This window comes from Schistocerca cancellata, chromosome 7 (genome assembly GCF_023864275.1).
Source record: "Schistocerca cancellata isolate TAMUIC-IGC-003103 chromosome 7, iqSchCanc2.1, whole genome shotgun sequence".
NCBI classification, from domain to species: Eukaryota; Metazoa; Arthropoda; class Insecta; order Orthoptera; family Acrididae; genus Schistocerca; species Schistocerca cancellata.
Genome location: NC_064632.1, coordinates 376,832,730 through 376,855,960, shown reverse-complemented (window position 1 = coordinate 376,855,960; position 23,231 = coordinate 376,832,730). Strand labels below are relative to the sequence as shown.

Genomic DNA, 23,231 nt, shown 5'->3' with positions numbered 1-23,231 from the left:
AATTAGTTAATTTAAACAAATAAAATGCACCAATTTAAGAAGGACTAACAAGCAAGTAGTACCATTAAATATAACTCAAACATGTGCTTAGTGCTGGGCAAACAGTGACAGCAGTGATGCTAAAGATTATAATTCCAACATTTGACTGGTCAAAGAGCATGCTTGACATTAATGAATATTACTTACAAGAAGTGTCTGCAGCTCGGGTTCGCGTTCTCGCTTCCCGAGCATGGGGTCCCAGGTTTGATCCCCGGGGTCAGGGATTTTATCCTGCCTCGAGGTGACTGGGTGTTTGTGTTGTCCTCATCATTTCATCATCATTCATGCAATTGGTGAGATTGGACTGAGCAAAGGTTGGGAATCTGTATGGGCACTGACAACAGTACAGGTGAGCATCCCACAAACCAATCATCATCATCATTATCATCTTCATTACAAGAAGCGTAGTAACATAAAATTATGCAAGTCTAGTAACTGATGAGCTGAGGCTCGTTAGTTACTATTATTTTATGCAACAAGCACAGGAACCATTTGCAAGGCAAATATCCAATATTTGATAATCAGAGAAGCTCCTTGGACTTAATTGAGATACTGCCATGGAAAATAATGAAATACCATGTAAAAAAATTGAGCATTACACTAATATTAAAACTATTACATTAAAACCAGACTTCAAACAGGTAAAACATGGAAGGGGCAGATACGGCTGGCCAGCTCTGAGTAAGACAGTTTAGAATAACGGGCCCTTCATGTTAAATTAACAGCCGGTTGCTACGAGATAGAATGTCAACATATGAGGGATGCCGCAGCAAGCTTGGAGGCTGCAACATCCCAGAGGCTACAGTGAGATGGGAAGCAGCGCACTGCCCACATGCACGTACACAGCCAGTGTGGACAGGATATGCCCACTGAACTGGTGGGTGACTGATAACATGCCAGGGCAGCACCTCCAAATGCAACAAACAGCTCAGATAGCAAGAGCAAACAAGCAGACGTATAATTTCATGCATATTAATCATAGAACTTATAAAAATACTCAAAACAATCAAGAAACTCAGAGCGAGGGTGGCTCAAAGCTCCAACCAAACCATATGTATTGCAAGAAGAATATTATGATAAAAATTACTAAGAGGAGTAATCAGTTAATCTTACATAAAATATTACAACAAGTTAATCTAATACCCAAGAAATCACAGGGCTACCCAAACACATAAACTTAGTAACTTAAAAGGCAACAGGCAAATCTTGAGGGCTAACACTCAAACTACTACAATAGTAATTGTATTTAGAACAATAAATATTAATTTTTTTTAAGGGAGGAAATCTCACCAGAGCTGTGGAACTTAACTACCCAAATGAGCCAAGATTCACTGGACTGCTAGTGTTTGCTCACCAAGGCCATAGGCAGTTTTATAGTCATTACCTCAGTCAGGGAAACAACAACTTCCAATACAAATAACACTCAATGTTGACCTCAGTGGTCACTAATACATGCGGTGGCCTAGAACATATGACACAATTGATTTCAGGCCCAAATGACAAGATAAGCTGACATTGAACAAGTTGCAATTAAAAGAAATTTTAAAACACATCAATTATGGCAGTCAGATAATTTCAAACAGAGGCACAAAAGGTAAATTTAATGCTTGAGACAGAGTGATGGAGAACCACAGGCAATCCAGTGTAGCGGGAGTAACTTCAACATGGGAGCACATATGTCAATCAAGTAACCTTACCCCCAAAGAGCAGAACAGACAGCACCAGAAAATGAAAAGCACCCCAACACCCACATCAGCAACTATGCCTTCTGAATCCAGGGTAAACTGACTGCATTGGCAGTAGGCCCAAGTACTGCCATCTGACACAACTCTACTAACCCCTAGCCGCTTAGACAACCATGCATCTGTAAGCTCCATGAACAGCTCACCATATGTCACATGTTCCTGTTGTCTCTCACTCAGTGACGGCGACCAACTGCCTGCCCATGTGGTCAACAATGTGCCCCAAGAAACTACAACCAAAGAGTCAACTAACAGGTGACCAAAGCACCAGCCTGTGACTAGACAGACATGGATCACGCCAGTAAGCAAACATGTAAAAATATAGAACAAGCTGACATGGTTTAGGCACATTGTCTTTGTGGAACTTACAAGAATCAGTGGTGTGTGGTCTGATGCAAGTGCCCTTTTTTTATCACTTTTACATAAAAGGCAATATTGACAGTCTGTGTAGGTGGTACAAACTAGTGGTGGATTATACCACTAGCAGCAAAAAAGACAATGAGTATTACCTTCACTTTAGATCTGTTCATATAAGCATTCTCATGGTGTGGTGACTGTGATCTGTGCCATTTGGGGCTATCTCTCTATTTCAGGGTCATGTAAAAACTCAAAACTGGTGTTGAGTAAAACATTGTCCAAAAGAGGAGCATCATTTCTGTACAATTCCAGAAGTTCTTCACAAATGCTGACCCAGTGGACTTGTGGTCTGTAGTCAGAATTTTCGGGTCAAGTTTTGTACACGCTTTCGTCATCTGCAGTTCTTCAGCTACAGTCTCGTGGAAGATGGTTTTGGGTATATCCAAAGTCTTAAATATCAGACGAACACTCCTTCTATCGTCTGTGTTCAAAATTTTGAACACATGAATCCCACTGTCACCTTTCAGCTTTGAAGGACATCTGGAATGAATCTCATTGTCGACCCATTTTGGTCTTCCAAAATGTCTTGTTCCAGCTATTGTGACAGACATTTATTCCCAAATGCCTGCTCAATCACTGGAAATGTTTTGGCCATAGACTTCCAAAGATTCACAAAAAATTTGATTGTGTACCGCTTGAAATATGCTCACTATTTTTATATACTTGAATTTAGCAGATTTCTTGACAGTACTCACCTTCCCGTGGATGTTTATAAGATGATATTTGCCTTTTTCGTGTTGGCTTCAGTCGTCTAGTGAAAGTATGATTCCATAATGCTGTTTTGTCGGCTGCGGAAATGTCTGGTTCAATGAGTTTGCCTCATTTTTTGTGCTACAAATACCATTTTTCCGAATGTGCTTTCTTCTTGATGTCTATATAAAAAAGTAGATAGAATAACTCTGCAAATTATTATAACGGGGACCTGTACATTGTTCCACCGTCACACACCGAGTGTTCACTGCCGACTGACTACGGTCAAAGACGACTCCAGCATCAAAGACATTTCACACAACACACAAGCTTCCACTTGTAACCAATCTCTTTGATATTATTCATCACATCTACTAATATTAATCAATATGCTGTCACTCTCGAACGTATAAGCAAATTAGCATAAAATAAGGCAAATTACAATTCACAAAAAATATTCTGATAAAAATATAAGAAAACATTTACAACCTCCCTCATTAGACTTGGTATTGACAAATCCGGTAGAAAATAACACATCTCCCAGCTCCATTACACGCTGTTCAAGTGAACATTGCATCACAGGTGGAACCGGACCACCAAACGGAGGATCATGCAGGAACATGTCTTTATTCTCAAGGAGCTTGGAGGAAACTTGGATGCATTGGGAAGTTAGCAAACCCTGCCATCATGTCCTGGAGGATAGACCAAACAGCAGGAGTGTCGGATTACAATTGGTGATATTACTTTATGGACAAACCATGTACATCTCTTCTGGTCTTATGGAATTGTAGCATGGGGCAGGACCGGCAAAACAAATATGAAAAGAGTTTTCTTACTGTAAATGAGAGGCTTGAGGAATGAAGTGAAAGTAAAACCAGGAACATCTTCTCAAAACCTATTTACTGGATTTAATATTTTCGCACTTTATGCTATCTGTTGTTTGAAACAGTTCTGTTAGTGAAAGAAGGCACTAATGTCAGAAACAGAAAAATGCAAATTAAGAGTAATGATGCAAGGTGTAATACAGTTTTACATATGGTAATAGAAGGTTGAAGTTAACAGCAGAAAGTCCTTACATCAAAGGAGCTGATTTTCATAATTTGCTACCAAATTATGTTAAAATGTTGCCTGGAGATAAACCTTTCGAAAACAAATTAAGTGGTGGCTTATCCCTAGATGCATGTATAACTTGGAACTAACATGAATGATAATATTAGCAACTGCCCTGGCCTAGCTATAAGTGTAGAACTAAATTGCATATAAAATCAACTGCTCACTGTGAAGTGAATTTTTGTCATATTGTGTGAATTAAATAATTGTACAATAGCATAAAAAACTCCTGTATGTACAAGTAATGGTGTAATTGTACTTTGTCAACATTCCCCATGCATTAAAATTATGCGTTGCGAGCAGAAACTAGAGAATGATCTTGAAGCAAACCCACTACCAATCATTTATATTTGAACTACAATTGAAGGCTTACATTCAGGCATTGCAAAGATTCATGGATAAATATTATTTCCATGTTTGCAGCATTGGCAGTTTGTTCTCTTACCAATAAATCAGAATGTACTTTCCAAACAGAACTTAAGATTGGGTACACATCCATTTACATCTTGGAACTCACAATTTTCATGATTTCTAAGAAGCTACCTCAGATTCACAGTTAATACACCCGTAAAAATTACTTGAAATATATAACTGCAGAAAATATTGTCAGTTGATTTTATTGTGTCAAAGATATAGTTATTCCCCAACCATACAACCTTTAATGCTTCACTACTGAGGTTTTGATGATGTCGTATCACAAAGTGGTAACAGCCATTGTTTCCCAAAATTTGGCTCTTGCTTCTGAGTGCCATACAATGCACTTGATGATATTTTCATATCTTCATTGTCTTGGTGTAGCTGATAAGTAAAGTACAGCAAAGATATTTAAAATTTGTATTCTGTGCAAACTTTTGAGCACTAAAGTCATTATAATAGAGTTTAATGATCTTAAATTTTTACTTTCAAGACTTACTGTATTTACCCAATTAGAAGAAGAGCTCTTTCCCAAATTTTTCATTCTAAAAATACAGGATTGTCATATTCAAAGATTAAACTATTGCTACTGAGGCCAACATTTTTGCCTTGTTTGTTTGATTACATCGTACATAAATCTTTGGATATTCAAGTCACATGTAGATTTATTTTGAAGAATTCAGAAAGGTAGGCCTGGACAAAAGATACATTTGAACAAACTCCAAATTTCCTGTTGTGCCTAAGCACTACACACAGTGTTGACTTTGCTTGAACATTCATGTGACATTTGACTTGTGCAGTACTAGTCTAGGGGATATGTGAGTAACTGTGAGCTAGCCACTACGACAATGTTTCTCTCCTTAAAATCTGACAATTTTGTTGTTCACATAAGAGGAAGTAGCATGAAATTCCATCATCTTACAAGCTCATGTTGTAGTTGAACAGGTTTGTAATAAAGTTCTCGTACATGTATTGATACCGGACACAAACATTTATGCTATTTTTTTTTTTATGTAAGAGTAACATTCAAAGGAGGAAATGTCCTTCAAAAAGCATTACTTGATTCTGAACCAACATCAATATTTTATTTGGTTAGGAGATACCATAATGATTTAGCAAGTAGGTGGCAAAAGAGAAATTTGCTTTCTCTTTATGAACCGCTATTAAAATACTGGGTAAAAACACTAACAAAATTTTTATAAACTTTAGAACAAGATGGTGACATTCAGATGACATAAGAAATCAAATTTAATCCAGAATTAAATGTCTAATAAACAAAATAAATCATACTAAAGTAACTAATTGTTGTCATGAGAGTAAATTATGGCAGTAAGACCTATCATGAAAATAGTGCTAACAGACATCACTAAAGTTCGAGAATAGGATTAAATCATGACAGCAATCTTTTATTTATGTATTAGTTTCTGTTGTTACATATGATATGCATCCTAAAAGACATTGCAGTTCATACTTCACAGTTGTTCAAGCACAACGCTATGGGAGGGTCGAAGGAAGAACAGTGACACTAGCTTAGTGAAGAATGAAGATGAGAGCAGGGAACGGAGTGGTGAGCAGACAAAAAATATCATCATGCTGCCAACCATGGGAATATATACCACATACTTTGGCTTTTTGTGAACATCTACTATGTTTAAACTGCAGTTTGCATGAATTCATTTGTAGTTTGAATTGGACACATGCTCAACAATAGCATATATTTCTGCAGGAGATTTTAGAAACGTGGATAGGGACCAGGAGTGCACCTACATGTTTCTTCCAACAACGTTGGCAACGCTCAAGGTGAGGTATGACAGGAATGAAAGGGGGTGCGTCAACTGCCAGTTCTACACAGCCAATAAGAGAGTAGCGAGCAGATGATATGTTTGGAAGTGAGAGAAATTGTAACGTTCTCATGTCAGCACAGAACTAAAATCTGCTATGTATTCAGAAAAAGAAACTGTGTTCTCAGTTTCCACTGCTACCTCAGAAATTGTAATTATATAAAAGAAAAAGCCAAATATTTGTGACCACAGAGATATAAATTTTATAGCTCTGCTATTATGACAATGATGATGATTAATAATAGTGATACCACAGATGACAGGCATAGTAAGCAGAAAAGGTAGTGAAGATAAAAAGTAATGTAAACCATCTCTTTTCATCATTTTTTTTCTCCTTCTGTTATCAAAATGTAGACAAGTAATAAATGGCATATGTTTAGGTTAGGTATAAAGTTAACTTGTTTGGCAAATACTTCATGTCAAATCCCCACAAGCATCACTGAATGCAGATATTGAGGGGCACACTGCTCTCCTGGCTCTTGTCAGTTTTCGTGACTGGAGCCAATACTTCCCAGTCAAGTAGTTCTTCAATTGTTCTCACAAGGACTGAGTGCACCTCATTTCCCTACAGTGTTTGATACACTGGACAGTCACCCATACAAGTGCTAGCCAATTCCAACAGCACTTTAACATCAGTGATCTGATGGGAACTGGTGTTACCAATGTGGCAAGGCCACTGGCTTATGTCAATAAAACAGTTTGTAAATTTGATTAGTCGAAATATGTAAAAATAAATTTTTTCTCAAGGAGAGAAGAAGGTAGAGCTGGCAGAGGCTGCAAGTAAGATGGGGCTGGACGTTTTAGCTGTTAGTGACATTCGGGTAAGGGGTGAGAAAGAAGAGGAAGTGGGAGAATACAAGGTCTACCTGTCAGGAGTCAAAGCAGGAATAGCACAATGGGGTGTAGGGCTTTACATCAGGAAAGAAATGGAACCCAGCGTAGTTGCAATAAGGTATGTAAACGAACGACTGATGTGGATAGATTTGACAGTGTCTAGCAAGAAAATTAGGATTGTGTCAGTATATTCGCATTGTGAAGGGACAGATCAAGATAAGATGGATAGTTTTTATGAGGCACTCAGTGATGTAGTTGTTAGAGTAAAGGACAAGGACAGTGTTCTGCTCATGGGTGATTTTAACGCCAGGATTGGAAATCGAACAGAAGGGTATGAAAAGGTTATGGGTAAATTTGGAGAGGATATGGAGGCCAACAGGAACGGGAAACAACTCTTGGATTTCTGTGCCAGTATGGGCTTAGTAATCACAAACTCCTTTTTTAAACATAAGAACATTCACCAGTATACCTGGGAAGGCAGGGGAACCAGATCAGTCATTGACTATATAATAACAGATCAGGAATTCAGGAAGGCTGTGAGGGACACACATGTATTCAGGGGATTCTTTGATAACACTGATCATTATTTAATCTGCAGTGAAATTGGGATTGTGAGGCTGAAAGTACAGGAGGTCAGGTCCATATGTAGGAGGATAAGAGTGGAGAAACTTCAGGATAAGGAAATCAGGCACCAGCAATCTCAGAAAGGTACCAGTTAGTTGAATGTAGTCAATTACAGTCATTGGAAAAAGAATGGACAAGGTACAGGGACACAGTACTAGAAGTGGCTAAAGAATGTCTTGGAACAGTAGTGTGTAAAAGTAGGATGAAGCAAACAGCTTGGTGGATTGATACAGTCAAGGCAGCCTGTAAAAGGAAAAAGAAGGCGTATCAAAAATAGCTACATACCAGAACCCAGGTAGACAGAGAAAGTTATGTTCAAGAAAGAAACAAAGCCAAACAGATAATTGCAGCATCCAAGAAGAAATCGTGGGAAGACTTTGGAAACAGGTTGGAGACTATGGGTCAAGCTGCTGGAAAACCATTCTGGAGTGTAATTAGCAGTCTTCGAAAGGGAGGTAAGAAGGAAATGACAAGTATTTTGGACAGGTCAGGAAAACTGCTGGTGAATCCTGTGGATGCCTTGGGCAGATGGAGGGAATATTTTGAAGAGTTGCTCAATGTAGGTGAAAATGCGATCAGTAATGTTTCAGATTTCAAGGTAGAATGGGATAGGAATGATGATGGAAATAGGATCACATTTGAGGAAGTGGAAAAAATGTTCAATAGATTTCAGTGCAATAAAGCGGCTGGGGTGTATGAAATTGAGTCGGAACTCATCAAATACAGTGGAATGTCAGGTCTTAAATGGCTACACAGGATAATTGAAATGGCCTGGGAGTAGGGACAGGTTCCATCAGACTGGACAAAAGCAGTAATCACACCAATCTTTAAACATGGAAACAGAAAAGATTGTAACAACTACAGAGGTATCTCTTTAATCAGCGTTGTGGGTAAAATCTTCTCAGGTATTGTTGAAAGGAAAGTGCGAGTATTAGTTGAGGACCAATTGGATGAAAATCAGTGTGGGTTTAGGCCTCTTAGAGGTTGTCAGGACCAGATCTTTAGCTTACGGCAAATAATGGAGAAGTGTTATGAGTGGAACAGGGAATTGTATCTATGCTTTATAGATCTAGAAAAGGCATATGACTGGGTTCCTAGGAGGAAGTTATTGTCTGTTCTACAAGATTATGGAATAGGAGGCAAACTTTTGCAAGCAATTAAAGGTCTTTACATGGATAGTCAGGCAGCAGTTAGAGTTGACGGTAAATTGAGTTCATGGTTCAGAGTAGTTTCAGGGGTAAGACAAGGCTGCAACCTGTCTCCACTGTTGTTCATATTATTTATGGATCATATGTTGAAAACAATAGACTGGCTGGGTGGGATTAAGATATGTGAGCACAAAATAAGCAGTCTTGCATATGCGGATGACTTAGTTGTGATGGCAGATTCGATTGAAAGTTTGCAAAGTAATATTTCAGAGCTAGATCAGAAATGTAAGGACTATGGTATGAAGATTAGCATCTCCAAAACGAAAGTAATGTCAGTGGGAAAGAAATATAAACGGATTGAGTGCCAAATAGGAGGAACAAAGTTAGAACAGGTGGACAGTTTCAAGTACTTAGGATGCATATTCTCACAGGATGGCAACATAGTGAAAGAACTGGAAGCGAGGTGTAGCAAAGCTAATGCAGTGAGCACTCAGCTACGATCTACTCTCTTCTGCAAGAAGGAAGTCAGTACCAAGACTAAGTTATCTGTGCACCATTCAATCTTTCGACCAACTTTGTTGTATGGGAGCGAAAGCTGGGTGGATTAAGGTTACCTTATCAACAAGGTTGAGGTTACGGATATGAAAGTAGTTAGGATGATTGCAGGTACTAGTAGATGGGAACAATGGCAGGAGGGTGTCCACAATGAGGAAATCAAAGGAAAACTGGGAATGAACTCTATAGATGTAGCAGTCAGGGCGAATAGGCTTAGATGGTGGGGTCACGTTACACGCATGGGAGAAGCAAGGTTACCCAAGAGACTCATGGATTCAGCAGTAGAGGGTAGGAGGAGTCGGGGCAGACCGAGGAGAAGGTACCTGGATTCGGTTAAGAATGATTTTGAAGTAATAGGTTTAACATCAGAAGAGGCACCAATGTTAGCACTGAATAAGGGATCATGGAGGAACTGTATAAGGGGGGCTATGCTCCAGACTGAACGCTGAAAGGCATAATCAGTCTTAAATGATGATGATGGTGATGATGATGATGGAGCCTCTTAAAAAAAGAGAGGCCATCTTAAATTCAGGGTTGCCTTCTGCTCAGGGAAATACAGTATAGCTTAGAGATACAATATTTCTCTGATTTATTTTATGTGTGAGGAATACAGTTTTAGTACAACTATATGTGATTTTGACAGGTACATCTAATGCCTGCCGCAATAGGAATGGTGGATGTGAAGACAAATGTGATCTAAATGAGGCAGGGTCTGTCATATGCAGTTGTTTTTCTGGCCGGAAACTGCAGGCTGACAATGCCAGCTGCTTAGTAACAGAATCTGAATGTAACACTAACATGTTTAGTTGTGCTTCTGGAGGCTGCATACCATTTCATTTAACTTGTGATGAAGTTCCTCATTGTGAAGATGGATCTGATGAGGACTCAGCCGTGTGTGGTAAGTAAAAAACTCACAATGTAGTATACTTTAATTTTTCTTCACTTTGCATACATTTCTTGTGACCCTTTTCCATGCAAACAGTTGATATGTTTCAAATTTTTGGGAATAATATAAGGACTTTGTGATAATTCTGTTGTTCTGTGCTTACAATAAATATTCTCTGATATGAATGATGTGCCTTTCAGTCAAGAATAAAGTGAATACTGAAATCAACCATTAGCAGCAGGTTTAAACTGTGTACTGCTGTCAACAGCCCAGCCATTATGAATAAGTGCTGCACTTCATAGCCATGGACACAGCTTCAGTTTCTCAATAAGTAAAGGCCTATGCTCTGAAGTGATAACATAAGTGATGAGAAATTTATGGAGACTGAATGTATGTTATAGGCCATGAAGGTGCTCAGATAACTCTCTGTTTAATAACACTGGCAGACCAGAACAGATATTCAGCTTGATTTTTTCCGTAGACACAGTTTCAATCTGCCACTAATGGTTAGTAGTTCTTTTACCCATTATTTTAGCTTAATGCAAAGCAATTACATAATGGTATCAATAAAAGCAAATATAAGTATAATAACCTAACAAAAACCAATTTTTTAAACTTTCAACAGAGTTTCGCACTTGTCCCGAAGATTATTTCCAATGTGGAAATAATAGGTGCATCTTCCGTAACCAGACGTGCAACAATAAGGATGACTGTGGCGATGCAAGTGATGAAGTAAATTGCCTTTGCTCTGGTGATCATTATTTCCGATGTAACTCAGGTCATTGCATTCTTGGTGACTTCCGATGTGACCATGATCCGGATTGTCCAGATGTCAGTGATGAGATTGGTTGTCGTAAGTCTTTCAGTCATTGTTTGTGGAAGGTTAACCTTTCTATTTTAATGTAATTTTATTGTACAATTAAGTACAGGCAAAAATTTATAAGGCATTATTTTTGTATTTTTGACTCTTTCCCTTTTTTATGGCATAGTTGTAACCAGCTTTGGCGTTCAAAGCCCATCTTCAGTTGCTACAGGCGGTGTTTGATGAACAAGTGCTTATGTGTTATAATGCATGAACAGTTTTCATCAACTGCTGCCCATAGTATCTGAAGATGGCCTTTGAAAGCCAAAACAATTTATGAGTGATAATTAAAAAGTTATTGAGTCAAAAATAAAAAAAAATAATACTTTGCAATAAGTCAGTCACCGTATCTGCAAACAGAATTATGTTTCTTGTAAAATAAAAACAATACTTACGTTTTCTCTTGTCAGAGAAACATAGAAATACTAAAGGAGACACAGTGTATGGAGAAGACTAATTCAGTCAGAAACTTTTGAGTTAGCATTTGACGTATTCTAGTATTTACATTCTGGTCCTTAATTGCATCTCCTATCTTCTTAACTCCTTAGTTTCAGAAGAATAGATCTTTAATTTCAAATAAATATGGGAGGTGGAAATGAATATACACACAGTTGTCCACATTAAGTCAACAAACTGTAGTATGTCCACTTCTGAGTTGGTGCCCTAAATAATAGTAATTAAAACAAAAAATATAAGAAAACTGAAACATTTATAATTCAAATAAATATTTACAATGGTTTATCTGGGGAACTATTTGGAGTTGATAGATGTTTAAATAGACTTTTTTGTTTCAAATTATTTATGTTACATCCAGGATGTTGCAGTATCATTTAGATAGTGGGTAAATGTGAATGTTGTGTGGGATGATTGATAGGATATCCCTGGAGGTATACAAACATGAGTAAGAACATGTGCAATAATGTGAAATAATAATACATTCAGCTATGTGTATTAGGCTTCGTATCTTTCTGACCGGTTTCAGCAGTGCATTCGTCATACTATACAAAAAATCATAACATCTGTATTTCCAACAATGGAAAATCCAGGATGGAATGTAACAATATAATTATAAGGATAGTTGCTACTCGCCATACAGCAGAGATGCTGGGTTGTAGAAAGGCACAACAAAAAGATTGTCACACAATTAGCTTTCAGCTAACAAGGCCTTTGTCAAAATTAGACAACATACACACACTCACGCAAGTACAACTCACATGCACATGACCAGTCTCTGGCTCCAGCTGCCGGAGACTGTGGTCATGTGCATGTGAGTTGTGTTTGCTTGAGTCTGTGCGTGTGTGTGTATGTTGTCTAATTTTGACAAAGGCCTTGTTGGCTGAAAGCTAATTGTGTGACAGTCTTTTTGGTGTGCCTTTTTGTGACTCAGCATCTCCACTATTTGCTGAGTAGCAACTGTCCTCTTTCATTATACTGAAATATCTACATTTACTATATTAAATGGCAAATTTAATTATACCGTATACAAGGGAAAGGCAATCACTCACCTATAGTGGACTGATGTGTGTGGGATATACAAACATGTAACAGAAAATGGTATTCACATTAGTTTGAGCTTTTGCACTTTTTCTAGTAAAAAGTACACAGATTCCCACACACAGACACCTAAGTGTGGCTGCAGCATGACTGCTTATTGCTTATTAATTACTGGAAGTGGTTGTGTGGACTGATGGAGGTGGAAACGGGGTAGGGAGGGTGCAGGAGGCAAGGAGACGGTAGTGGGATAGAGGGAGGCAGGTAGTTTGACAGATGACTCAGTGGCTCCGCAATAATGCCAAAGGAGTTCAGAGGTTAGTGTGTGTGTCTGTCTGTCTGTGTGCTTGTGCGTGTGCACGAGCACGTGCGCATGTAAAATGCGGTCCATCAACTGATCTACATATTTTGTCCAGCATTTTCTACTGACATGTGACACATAGATGCTAACAAGCTACCAGTAGTAATGTGGAAGGCCCAAGAGTAACATGCCCAGGTAATTTTGGATGTTAGAGCACCACTTCTGGGACAAGGAGGTACGCCAGCTCCAGATTGAATCTACCAGGTAGATTAACAATGGGGGACAGTGCATTGGCCAGTCTGGATGTAGTTCTTAGCCGGTTTCCCACTTTCATTAGGTGAATATTCAGATGGTACTAAAGTCCTGTCCCAGTTACATGATTCACAAACATTTAGAAAACTTTCACTTGCTTTTACATGAATATCACTACACACAGACAGTTGAGATATGTGTGTTCTATGCCAGAGGGTAATAGGGTGATGGCAGGAAAGGCATCTGACCACTTCTTCAACTAATAACACCAAATACATTAATAACTATGCTGAACATGTGCTGATATGAGACAAAGGCACAAGAAAAAGAAGACGAAGAAGAAGAAAGAAAGAAAAAAAAGAATATGGTGAAATCTGACATCGAACAGAGGACATATCAGGAATAGCACTCCCAAATTCAGTCATGCAGGACTTGTTGAAGACCTTCTCTCCTTCTCCCAGTCCATACAGTGGAAATGCTTTTTCGCCACCAACCCTACCAATCAGACTCAGCCAAAGACCAATACTGAAACTTGCCTAACTCAGTTCATTCCTCTTTCCAACTGTGACCCATCCCCACTGCCCCCCAACCACCCCCTGTTAACTTTCCAGAATTTCTTAACCTCAAACCCTGCCTGACCATCATTCCCCAAATCCCACAACATGCCAACTAACCTTTCATCCACAGTAAGAATCGCAGTCCACAATCTAAAAACTGATCCCAGCCTTATAATCCTACCTGCAGACAAAGGCTCCAGCTCTCCACAAGGATTACCTGATGGAAGGGTTCCGCCAGCTGTCAGATACTTCCACCTACAAACCTTGCCACAGTGACCCCATTCCAGTAATCCAGCAGGATCTCCAGCCACTACTCAAATCCTTAGGCCCATCCCAGGACCTCTCCCGTAAGTCCATCTCTCTAGTCACCACTATCACTCCCCACACTCATGCCTGTTACATGCTTCCTAAAGTCCATAAACCTAACCACCCAGAACAACCCATTGTGGCCAATTACTGTCCGCTGCTCTGCTCTTGTAGAACAACACCTTCAGCCTGTTACCTGGAACCTATGTTCCTATATAAAAGATGCAAACCATTTCCTCAATCGACTCTCTACAGTTCCTGTGCCTTAACCGCATGGTGCCCTGCTCATCACTATTGATCCTATCTCCATGCACACCAACATTCCTAATGTCCATGGACTTACCGCTGTTGAACACTACCTTTCCCGATGCCCGATGGCTTCCAGCCCAACAACTTACTTCCTAGTGCCATGACCAACTATATCCTTACTCAAAATTACTTCTCATTTGAAGGAATTATCTACAAACAAATCCGGGTTACAGCAATGGGCACCTGTATGGCAGCATACTAAGCCAACCTATTCATGGGCCATCTAGAGGAATCCTTCCTAAAAACCCAGAATCCTAAACCCCTCACCTGGTTCAGATTCACTGATGACATCTTTGCTATCTGGATTGAAGGTGAGGACACCCTAACCACATTCCTCCAGAACCTCAACAATTCCCCCCCCCCCCCCTCCCCCTATTCACTTCACGTGGTCCTACTCAACCCAAAAAGCCACCTTCTTAGATATTGACCTCCACGTCAAAGATGGCTACATCAGTATTTCCATACATATCAAACCTACTAACTGTCAGCAATACCTCCACTTCGACAGCTGCCACCCGTTCCATACCAAACAGTCCCTTCGATATAGCCTAGCCACCCATGGTAGTCGCATGTGCAGTGATGAGCAGTCGCTCTCAAAATATACCGAGGGTCTCACTAAAGCCTTCACTCATCGTAATTATCCTCCAAACCTTGTACAAAAACAAATCTCCTGTGCCTTATCTTTCCAGTCTCCCACCACCTCCAAAAGACCCACTATCCGGCCACAGAGGATCATTCCCCTCATACCTCAATACCAACCAGGACTGGAGCAACTGAATTACATTCTCCGCCAGGGTTTCAATTACCTCTCGTCATGACCTGAAATGAGAAATGTCCTGCCCACTATCCTTCCCACCCCTTCCACAGTGGTATTCCTCTGTCCACCGAACCTACACAATATACTCATCCATCCTTATACAACTCCTGCTCCCAATCCCTTACCACATGGCTCATACCCCTATAAGAGACCTAGATGCAAGACCTGTCGCATACATCCTCCCACCACCACGTACTCCATTCTGGTCACTAACATCACCTATCCCATCAAAGGCAGGGCTACCTGTGTGATCTACAAGCTAAGGTGCAACCACTGTGCTGCATTCTATGTAGACATGACAATCAACAAGCTGTCTGTCCGCACTAATGGCCACTGATAAACTGTGGCCTAGGAACAAGTGGACCACCTTTGTTGTTGAACACACTGAAAACATGATATCCTTCATTTCAGTGACTGCTTCACAGCCTGTGCCATATGGATCCTTCCCACCAACACCAGCTTTTCTGAATTGCGCAGGTGGAAACTTTCCCTGCAATAACCCTCCTGGCCTCAACCTTCGTTAGTCACTGTCCTCACCCATCCAGCCCCTTCCCTGTTCCCATTCCAGCACTGCGTAGCCGTCATTCCACCATCACACCCAGTCTTTTTACTTCTCTTCTCTTTTGCTACTTCCCCCCACCTCATCCTCCTCCCTGCCACTCCCTTGTTCTTCGTCTAACCTGCAGCAGTTCACTGTCCACCACCCCCACCATACTATCCCTCCCCCTCCCTGCCCCAGGCTCCTCCTTACCCCCACCCAGTTGCCAAAACCATCATACACTGCTGCTGCTGCTTGCAGTGTGGTTTCAGTTTCCTGACTGCAGTCGTGTGTGTGAGTTGCGTTTGCTTGAGTGTGTGTGTGTGTGTGTGTGTGTGTGTGTGTGTGTGTGCCAATTGTTGACGAAGGCTGTAATGTCTGAACACTTTAATTGTGAGAGTCTTTTTGCTGTGCCTATTTGCGACTCAGCATCTTCGCTATATGGTGAGTAGCAACTTTCCTTCTCATAACATTGTTACATTCCATCCTGGTTATTACATTGTTTGATTAAGATATAGATATTATTACATGATTTGTTATTCTTGTAGTTGTCATTTCAACATCTGTACAAATTGTTTCAGCTCCACGTGACTGCAGTGGATTAGGTGTTATAGCTCCTACAATTCCTTGCAATACAACAACTGCATGTATTCATCCAAAATGGATATGTGATGGTGAAAATGACTGCTGGGATTCTAGTGATGAAGCAAACTGTCCAGAAGGTAAGTGCTGCTGTTTTGTGCAAAAATCCTTGTGTTTCACATATTATCATAATTCTTGACACCATAGCAGTTCTCTCCTAAATTTTCCCTGTTTATTGGTCTTACTTTCTCTGTTGTATACTCTGTATCATGCATTTCTTGCAGTCATGTACTGAATGATGTGGGGACTGCTGCTGTATCCACACATTGGAAGTTTATGCTCTCATTAAGTGAGAAAGCATATGTGTCACAGATACAAGAAACTCATAGAAATTAATCCTTAGACCCAAATATTTTAAAAGTGTGACATTCTATGACATAGGCTGTAGCCCTTAGAAACATATGTGTCCACCACCATAAATAATGCCATATTGTTGATCTGTGTAACTACACTACAGTTTTTTCTGTGATAGTGAATTATGTTCAGGGTCAGGTACACAGATTTATCAAGGCAGATATCACAATAAAAATGATTTACATTGACCAACAGGCCTACTTTCTCACGTTCCTTAATAATTAAGTCCCATAAATATAGGATTTTGACACAGTCATCTTTTACGGTGGTGTGCAAGTAAAGACGCCTCTGCATTATGCATTCTACATAGAGAGGAGTACAGAATACCCTGTAGCAGCTTCAGTATATACTTTTTCTCTTTCTCATGCTCCAGTCATTTCTTACTCTGTTAACTGACAATGGTGGGGTGAGACCACTGTCTGTGCTTCTCTCTCTCTCTCTCTCTCTCTCTCTCTCTCTCTCTCTCTGCAGAAAAAATTATATGCTCAGAAAACTTTCGCTGTCACTTCTTAATGTAATACTTATTGTGTTTGCCTTATGACCCCCATAATGAACGCAACAGTGGCTGAGTGGTCTCACCCACTTGAACATATGTGAAAATCAATGTTAAACGTTATACAAGACCCAAAGCGCGCACTACAGACAGACACTGCAGAATGATGCTATTGACTGAAGCATCTTGCCATACATTACTCCTTGCCGCTGTGCATTGTCCCACCACTCACCCACTTAAGTGGATATCAGTATGGTGTATCAGAGATATAGATTATTTTGTGGTGCTATGGTCTTAGTAACAAAATCTTGTACTTTCAGTATGCTTAATTCTCATTATCATCTCACTGTTTTTAAGATAACTGTTGTAAATAGCCTTTCTCTCCCTGTATTTTACTCCTGCCACCTTTAGAATTTGAAAGAGAGTATTCCAGTCAACATTGTCAAACGCTTTCTCTAAGTCTACAAATGCTAGAAATGTAGGTTTGCCTTTCTTTAATCTTTCTTTTAAGATAAGTCGTAGGGTCAGTATTGCCACATGTATTCTAGTAGTTCTACGGAATCAAAACTGATCTTCCCCGATGTCGGCTTCTACCAGTTTTTCAATTCGTCTGTAAAGAATTCGCGTTAGTATTTTGTAGCTGGGACTTATTAAACTGATAGTTTGGTAATTTTCACATCTGTCAACACCTGCTTTCTTTGGGATTGGAATTATTATATTCTTCTTGAAGTCTGAGGGTATGTAATTGGAATATTAATGCAAGAAGTCAACTTTCTGGCTGTAAGCATTAAATTTCATGACTGATGTTTTGTAGATTAGTATTGTTCTATTGACAGCAGCACTTCATTATCAGATGGTTAGCATTGCTACCTTCAGTGCAGAAGGACCGGTTTAGAGTCCCGGAATGCTCTCTGCTGAACCTTGTGAGGCCACATGAGGAGCTGCTTGAATAAAGAGGAAACAGCACAAGCAAGATTCATCTACTGGCAATAACAGCTGGAGGGATTGCCATACACTGCCTCAAAATGGTCGATTCTGCCTCAGAATGGTGTGAGTAGTGTGGTGAGTTGCATTGTGGCAGAATCATGTTGAGTTGCATTGTGGCAGGACCATGTTGAGTGCAGAATCAGGAAAGGTCAATTAGTAATAACGTACTTTATCGTGCAAGACTTCCATACAGAGATTGATGATGGCGTTTCAGTGGCATGTGTAGTAATCCAGGCAATAGTTGCTACCTGTGCATGACTCCCAGGTTTGTGACACATTCACACTGTGACAGTGGTGCTGCCTCAGCAGAAGGCCCCAGGTCAGCGTGTTGGCTGTATTCACATGAGGTAGGCACCTCTGGTGGCCTGTGGGCTTACCCTGCAGTGGCAGCGAATAGCAAGCCCGGCATGAAGATGCCCTGTGCCAAACCCAGGAGTCTCGGAGTCACTTGGAGTGCCCGACAAAGAGACCCTAGGGCAGGTCTATCCTCAGTGACATTGGCTAAAGACCCAGAACACATCAGGTCTGGCAGTGTCTTGTTGTCCACTAGCTATGCTGATCACACTGTCAAGTGAAGCTGAAGTGCCTAAATGTGGCCATTGGGTGACGCGGAATCTGTTACAGTGTTTACTGTAGGTGGAAGCCCAGGTACCAGTTGTAGTATGAATACAAGTGCTCCTAAGGGCAGAATTGTGTCCAGCTATGTTGTGACTGGAGTGCATCCTAGGTCACAGATGTGACTACAGAAGCACAGTGTTGTGCCACGGGTTGTGAAAATCCAGCCCACCACTGTGGCAGACACACACTGTTGTAGAGTATTGTGCCAGCAGTATTTTGGCACACAACAGCAGAATTTTGTAGGCAGCCTCTGCTTGTCTGTATGCCTCTGAGCGTATTGCAAAGTGTGAACTGTGATAATTGCTGCAACACAGTCATGAATGACAGGAAAATCTCTTACGACAGATTAGGAACCGAACTTTAGACTTTGAGCTAGTGATCTGTCACTTTCTCACTGAGCTACCAAACCACACTTGATCTGCATTTTCAACTTCTCATGGCATAATGAATAGTCCATTAAATTTTGAGCATGCAGCCACTCAAATAAAATTTCTTCCACTGATATTGCAGATGCATATTGTCTGGCCATCCCCAGAAAGAGTCTCAAGATTGATGACAAGGTGCCAAGTGCGGCCTTATATCCTCTACCACGACGGTATTGCGCATGCAGGTCACAGTCACTGTCAGCGGCAAAGAGATACACTTAGACACACGCCACCTGTAGCAAAGGCATACAGACATTCGATTCGTTCATCGATGTATGTTTAGTGGTGGTGATACCGTGATGACGTCTCTGCAGTTTAATTACCCCAAGAGCTGGATTCCACACTGTGTCCAAATTAAAACCATTATCTCTATTTTTTTAATTATTAGCTTATCTAATCTCTATAGTTTCCTTAAAGACAGAATCCCAAAAGGAAGAGGTGGATGTTAGAATCTTCACATCACTGTAGTTCATTGAATTACATTATCAGTATCAGTACAATGTTCAGCCACATCTGACTTCTCTGGCTGTGATAAGCGTGTGTCTTCAGCAAAGACCATAAGACACATATCTCATGAATGGCGCATGTTGTTTGGCCTATGTATGACTTCTCACAATTTCCGCAAGGAATCTGATATACACCCACTTTACGAAGCAATAAATCATCCTTTATAGAGCCAAGTAAAGCTGCAATCTTCATGGGAGCCAGAAGATCACGTTAACACAGTGTTTCTTGAGAATACGGTCTATCTTTGAGGAAAGAGCAGCCACATAGGGCAAAAACACCCTGGATCTGAAGGAATTACTATCTTCTTCCCCATCATATACCTGCGTTCTAGGTTTTACATTGAATGCTCAACAAATTTGTTACAGAGAAAATCCATTCATTTTAAAAATGCTCTTGAGGTATGTGAGCTCTTCTCGCAAATTATCTTTATCGGATATACAGTGCGCCCTATGCTCTAAGGTTTTAAGGAGACCTGTGGTCTGCAAAGGGTGATGGCAGCTAAAGGCATGTAGCTATAGACTGTATGTGTTAGTTTATGATATACAGCATGTCCTAATGTACCATCAACTTTAAGGCAAATGACAACATCCAAAAAGGAGAGGCAGCCGTTCTTTTTCTATTTCCATACTAAATTTGATACTAGCATGGATAGAATTCAAATGCTCGAGAAATTGGTGTAATTCATGCATCCCATGTGGCGATATTACAAATGTGTCGTCCACATACCTCCAGAAGACTGTTGGTTTAAAACATGCTGTGTCCAGTGTCACGTCTTCAAAGTCTTCCATGGAATAAATTAGCTACCAGAGGGGAGAGGGGGCTTTCTATAGCAACTTCCATCAATCTGCCCATAAAATTCACCATTAAACTGAAAATAAGATGACAAAAGCACATGTTCCAATAAGGCCGTGATGTTTTTATCAAAATGTTGGCAGGTGGGGGTGGGGGTAGAGTCCTTTACAGGTACTTTGGTATGTAATGATACCATGTCAAAACTAACGAGACCATCCATACTATTTAGCCTGGCATTGCTAAGTCTCTGAATAAAATCCATGAAATTATGAATGTGGTGACTACATTTTCCTACCAACACATTTTAATAAGGAAGCTATTTGTCAGAAAAAATACATTGGTGAGCCACTAGTGCATGTTATAGGCCACTTTATCTGTATAACATCCCTTAGTTAACAAGTGTGGGGCACTCAAAATGCAAGTTAAGAATGATTCATTTATTGTGAGAAGGAACCTCCCACAAGCCATTCCTCTTCCTTCCCAGTAGAAGATATACAGTATATAAAAAAATCATGTGTACAAAATTTTAAGAGTGTTTAGAAGAGATAGAAAGAAACATTTTTTATGTGACAGAAGTGTCACAGGAACACCTGTACCCATTAGGGTACATGGAAGTTGTGACACTAGTAATGTTCAGAGATGATGTTCAAACTGCGATGTGATGGATATTTTTTTTAGAGATGTTGAAAATATTGTCAATTTATATTAATGCACATCTAGCATCTGCATGATAATGATTGTCTGGCACACTCAAAACAACCAGATGTGTCATGAACGATGGCTGCAGCTTCAGCCAAATGGGCAGCCAGCTCATCTGGAGTTTTTACCAGAGTCTCATACACAAAATGTTTCATTTCCCCATACAAAAAGAAATGCATAGGACATCAGCAACATCTCTAAAACAATATTCATCACATGGCAGTTTGAACAGTCCATGAAATCGGTAGTGTCAGAACCTTCTAGTGGGGAAATGACACATCTGTGACATTTTGTCCAATAAAAATATGTTTCTTTTTATCTCCCATAAATTTTATAAAATTAAAACGTACAGTTTTTTATACCCTATATATTGTTCTGAAAGCTAACAGCTGTTTGATTCTTTTTTAAATGTGTTTGTGCTGGTAGTATTTGGAGATTCAGCTTCTGAAATACTAGCTAGATTTAATGTCTTTTTATTCCTCAGTCCATTTTTCTGCAGACCTTATTCTTTGCATCCTATGTATTTCACACTTTTGTCGTATGGGCTATATTATGTATCTCAGTTCCCACATTTCATTACTCTCCTCCACCCTACCACCCAAGCTGCTGTTATCACTCTCCTTGTGTTTTAAATGGAATCATCTTCTGTGCCCAATCTTCCAATCCCCTTCCCCATCCCAGCCTGTAAAATGACATTTTGTTGAACAATAAGCAAGCACTTCGTAGAAATAGAAAATTGACACTGTCTCCCTCAAAAATTTATTAATAACTGGTTGAAGTTAGAGGAATGACCTATATTATTCAATCTGTTTGGTTTCTCATAATGCAATGTCATCTTCAAAGTTACCTGTAAGATATCTCCCAGCATTCATATTTATAAAAATGAACTGGAAAAGCATAAATTTGAAAGGGGCAAGTTGAAGTCACATACAAATACTTACTTAATTTTGGTACTGTAGATGTTGCATAGTATTCAAATTCGAGCCAACAAAAGTAATGAATAAAAGCTTCTTATTTAACGTGCTGTGGGAAGTTAACTTAGTACTTTTTATTCAGTATGTTCATCACAAAAAGACCTCATCCTCAAACAAAAAAAGAGAAACAGACAATCTGAGTGATAAAAATTGGGGGGATTTATCTTGTAGTGAAATTTTAAACATCTGTGCAAAGAAGAATGTGAGATTTTTTATACATTCTAGTGACAACCTCTGCATGCCGAGATGATCAGTTCCGATGCCAAAATGGAAAATGTATCAGTCTGCAGTGGCGCTGTGATAATGCTAATGACTGTGATGATGTTGGTGAAGATAATCTAAGTTCAGATGAGAGGAACTGTGGTAAGTATTGATTCTGGAATTTACCTACTTTCCTTTTGTCTGAGGAACCTTAGTGGGATAAAGTATGAAATCAGAGACCCTATTCTTTTAATGGCTGGTAATCATAGTTGTTGCAGATGAAATCATGGGTGACAAGTGGATCACACATCACTGATATGATACAAGAGAAAGTGAGAGTATCAGTCTGTTTTTAGTCACTTCTTTTTATTTAAGAAGTAAATTGTGCCTGTTTCTTTCTATGCATAAAAAAATACAATTGAAGTGTCTCGATGGACACCAAATAATGCAGTGATAAAGACAACCAACCACATGTGATATAATGGTGACACTGTGGAATGAGTAGCTACAACAACAAGAAGCTCAAGCATACACTCACTCATGCACATACATGTCTTCCACATTCAGGCGCGCGCGCGCGCGCGCGTGCGAGCACACACACACACACACACACACACACACACACACACACACACTCATGCCTTAGCTTCTTCTTAGTGTATGTATATATTTCTCAACACTTCCACAGTATGATGAATGGTTGTATGGTTGTTTGTACTCATTTCATTCCATGAAAGAAATATGCATTTCGATTTACACGTTCGAGTGTTTCTTCCAAGTTATGATATTATTTCTTTCCAGTGACA

The 23,231-nt window shown here is 39.8% G+C and overlaps 1 protein-coding gene across 1 annotated transcript in view; it reads left to right on the top strand.

Moving 5' to 3' along the window:
- LOC126092185 (low-density lipoprotein receptor-related protein 1) overlaps nucleotides 1–23,231 on the top strand; it is a 772,271-nt gene that overhangs the window by 613,803 nt on the left and 135,237 nt on the right. The window contains exons 41-44 of the mRNA XM_049907661.1: nucleotides 10,058–10,312; nucleotides 10,926–11,153; nucleotides 16,315–16,455; nucleotides 22,450–22,587. Of these exons, the coding sequence (XP_049763618.1) occupies nucleotides 10,058–10,312; nucleotides 10,926–11,153; nucleotides 16,315–16,455; nucleotides 22,450–22,587 (762 nt within the window). The remainder of the gene's footprint in view (nucleotides 1–10,057; nucleotides 10,313–10,925; nucleotides 11,154–16,314; nucleotides 16,456–22,449; nucleotides 22,588–23,231) is intronic.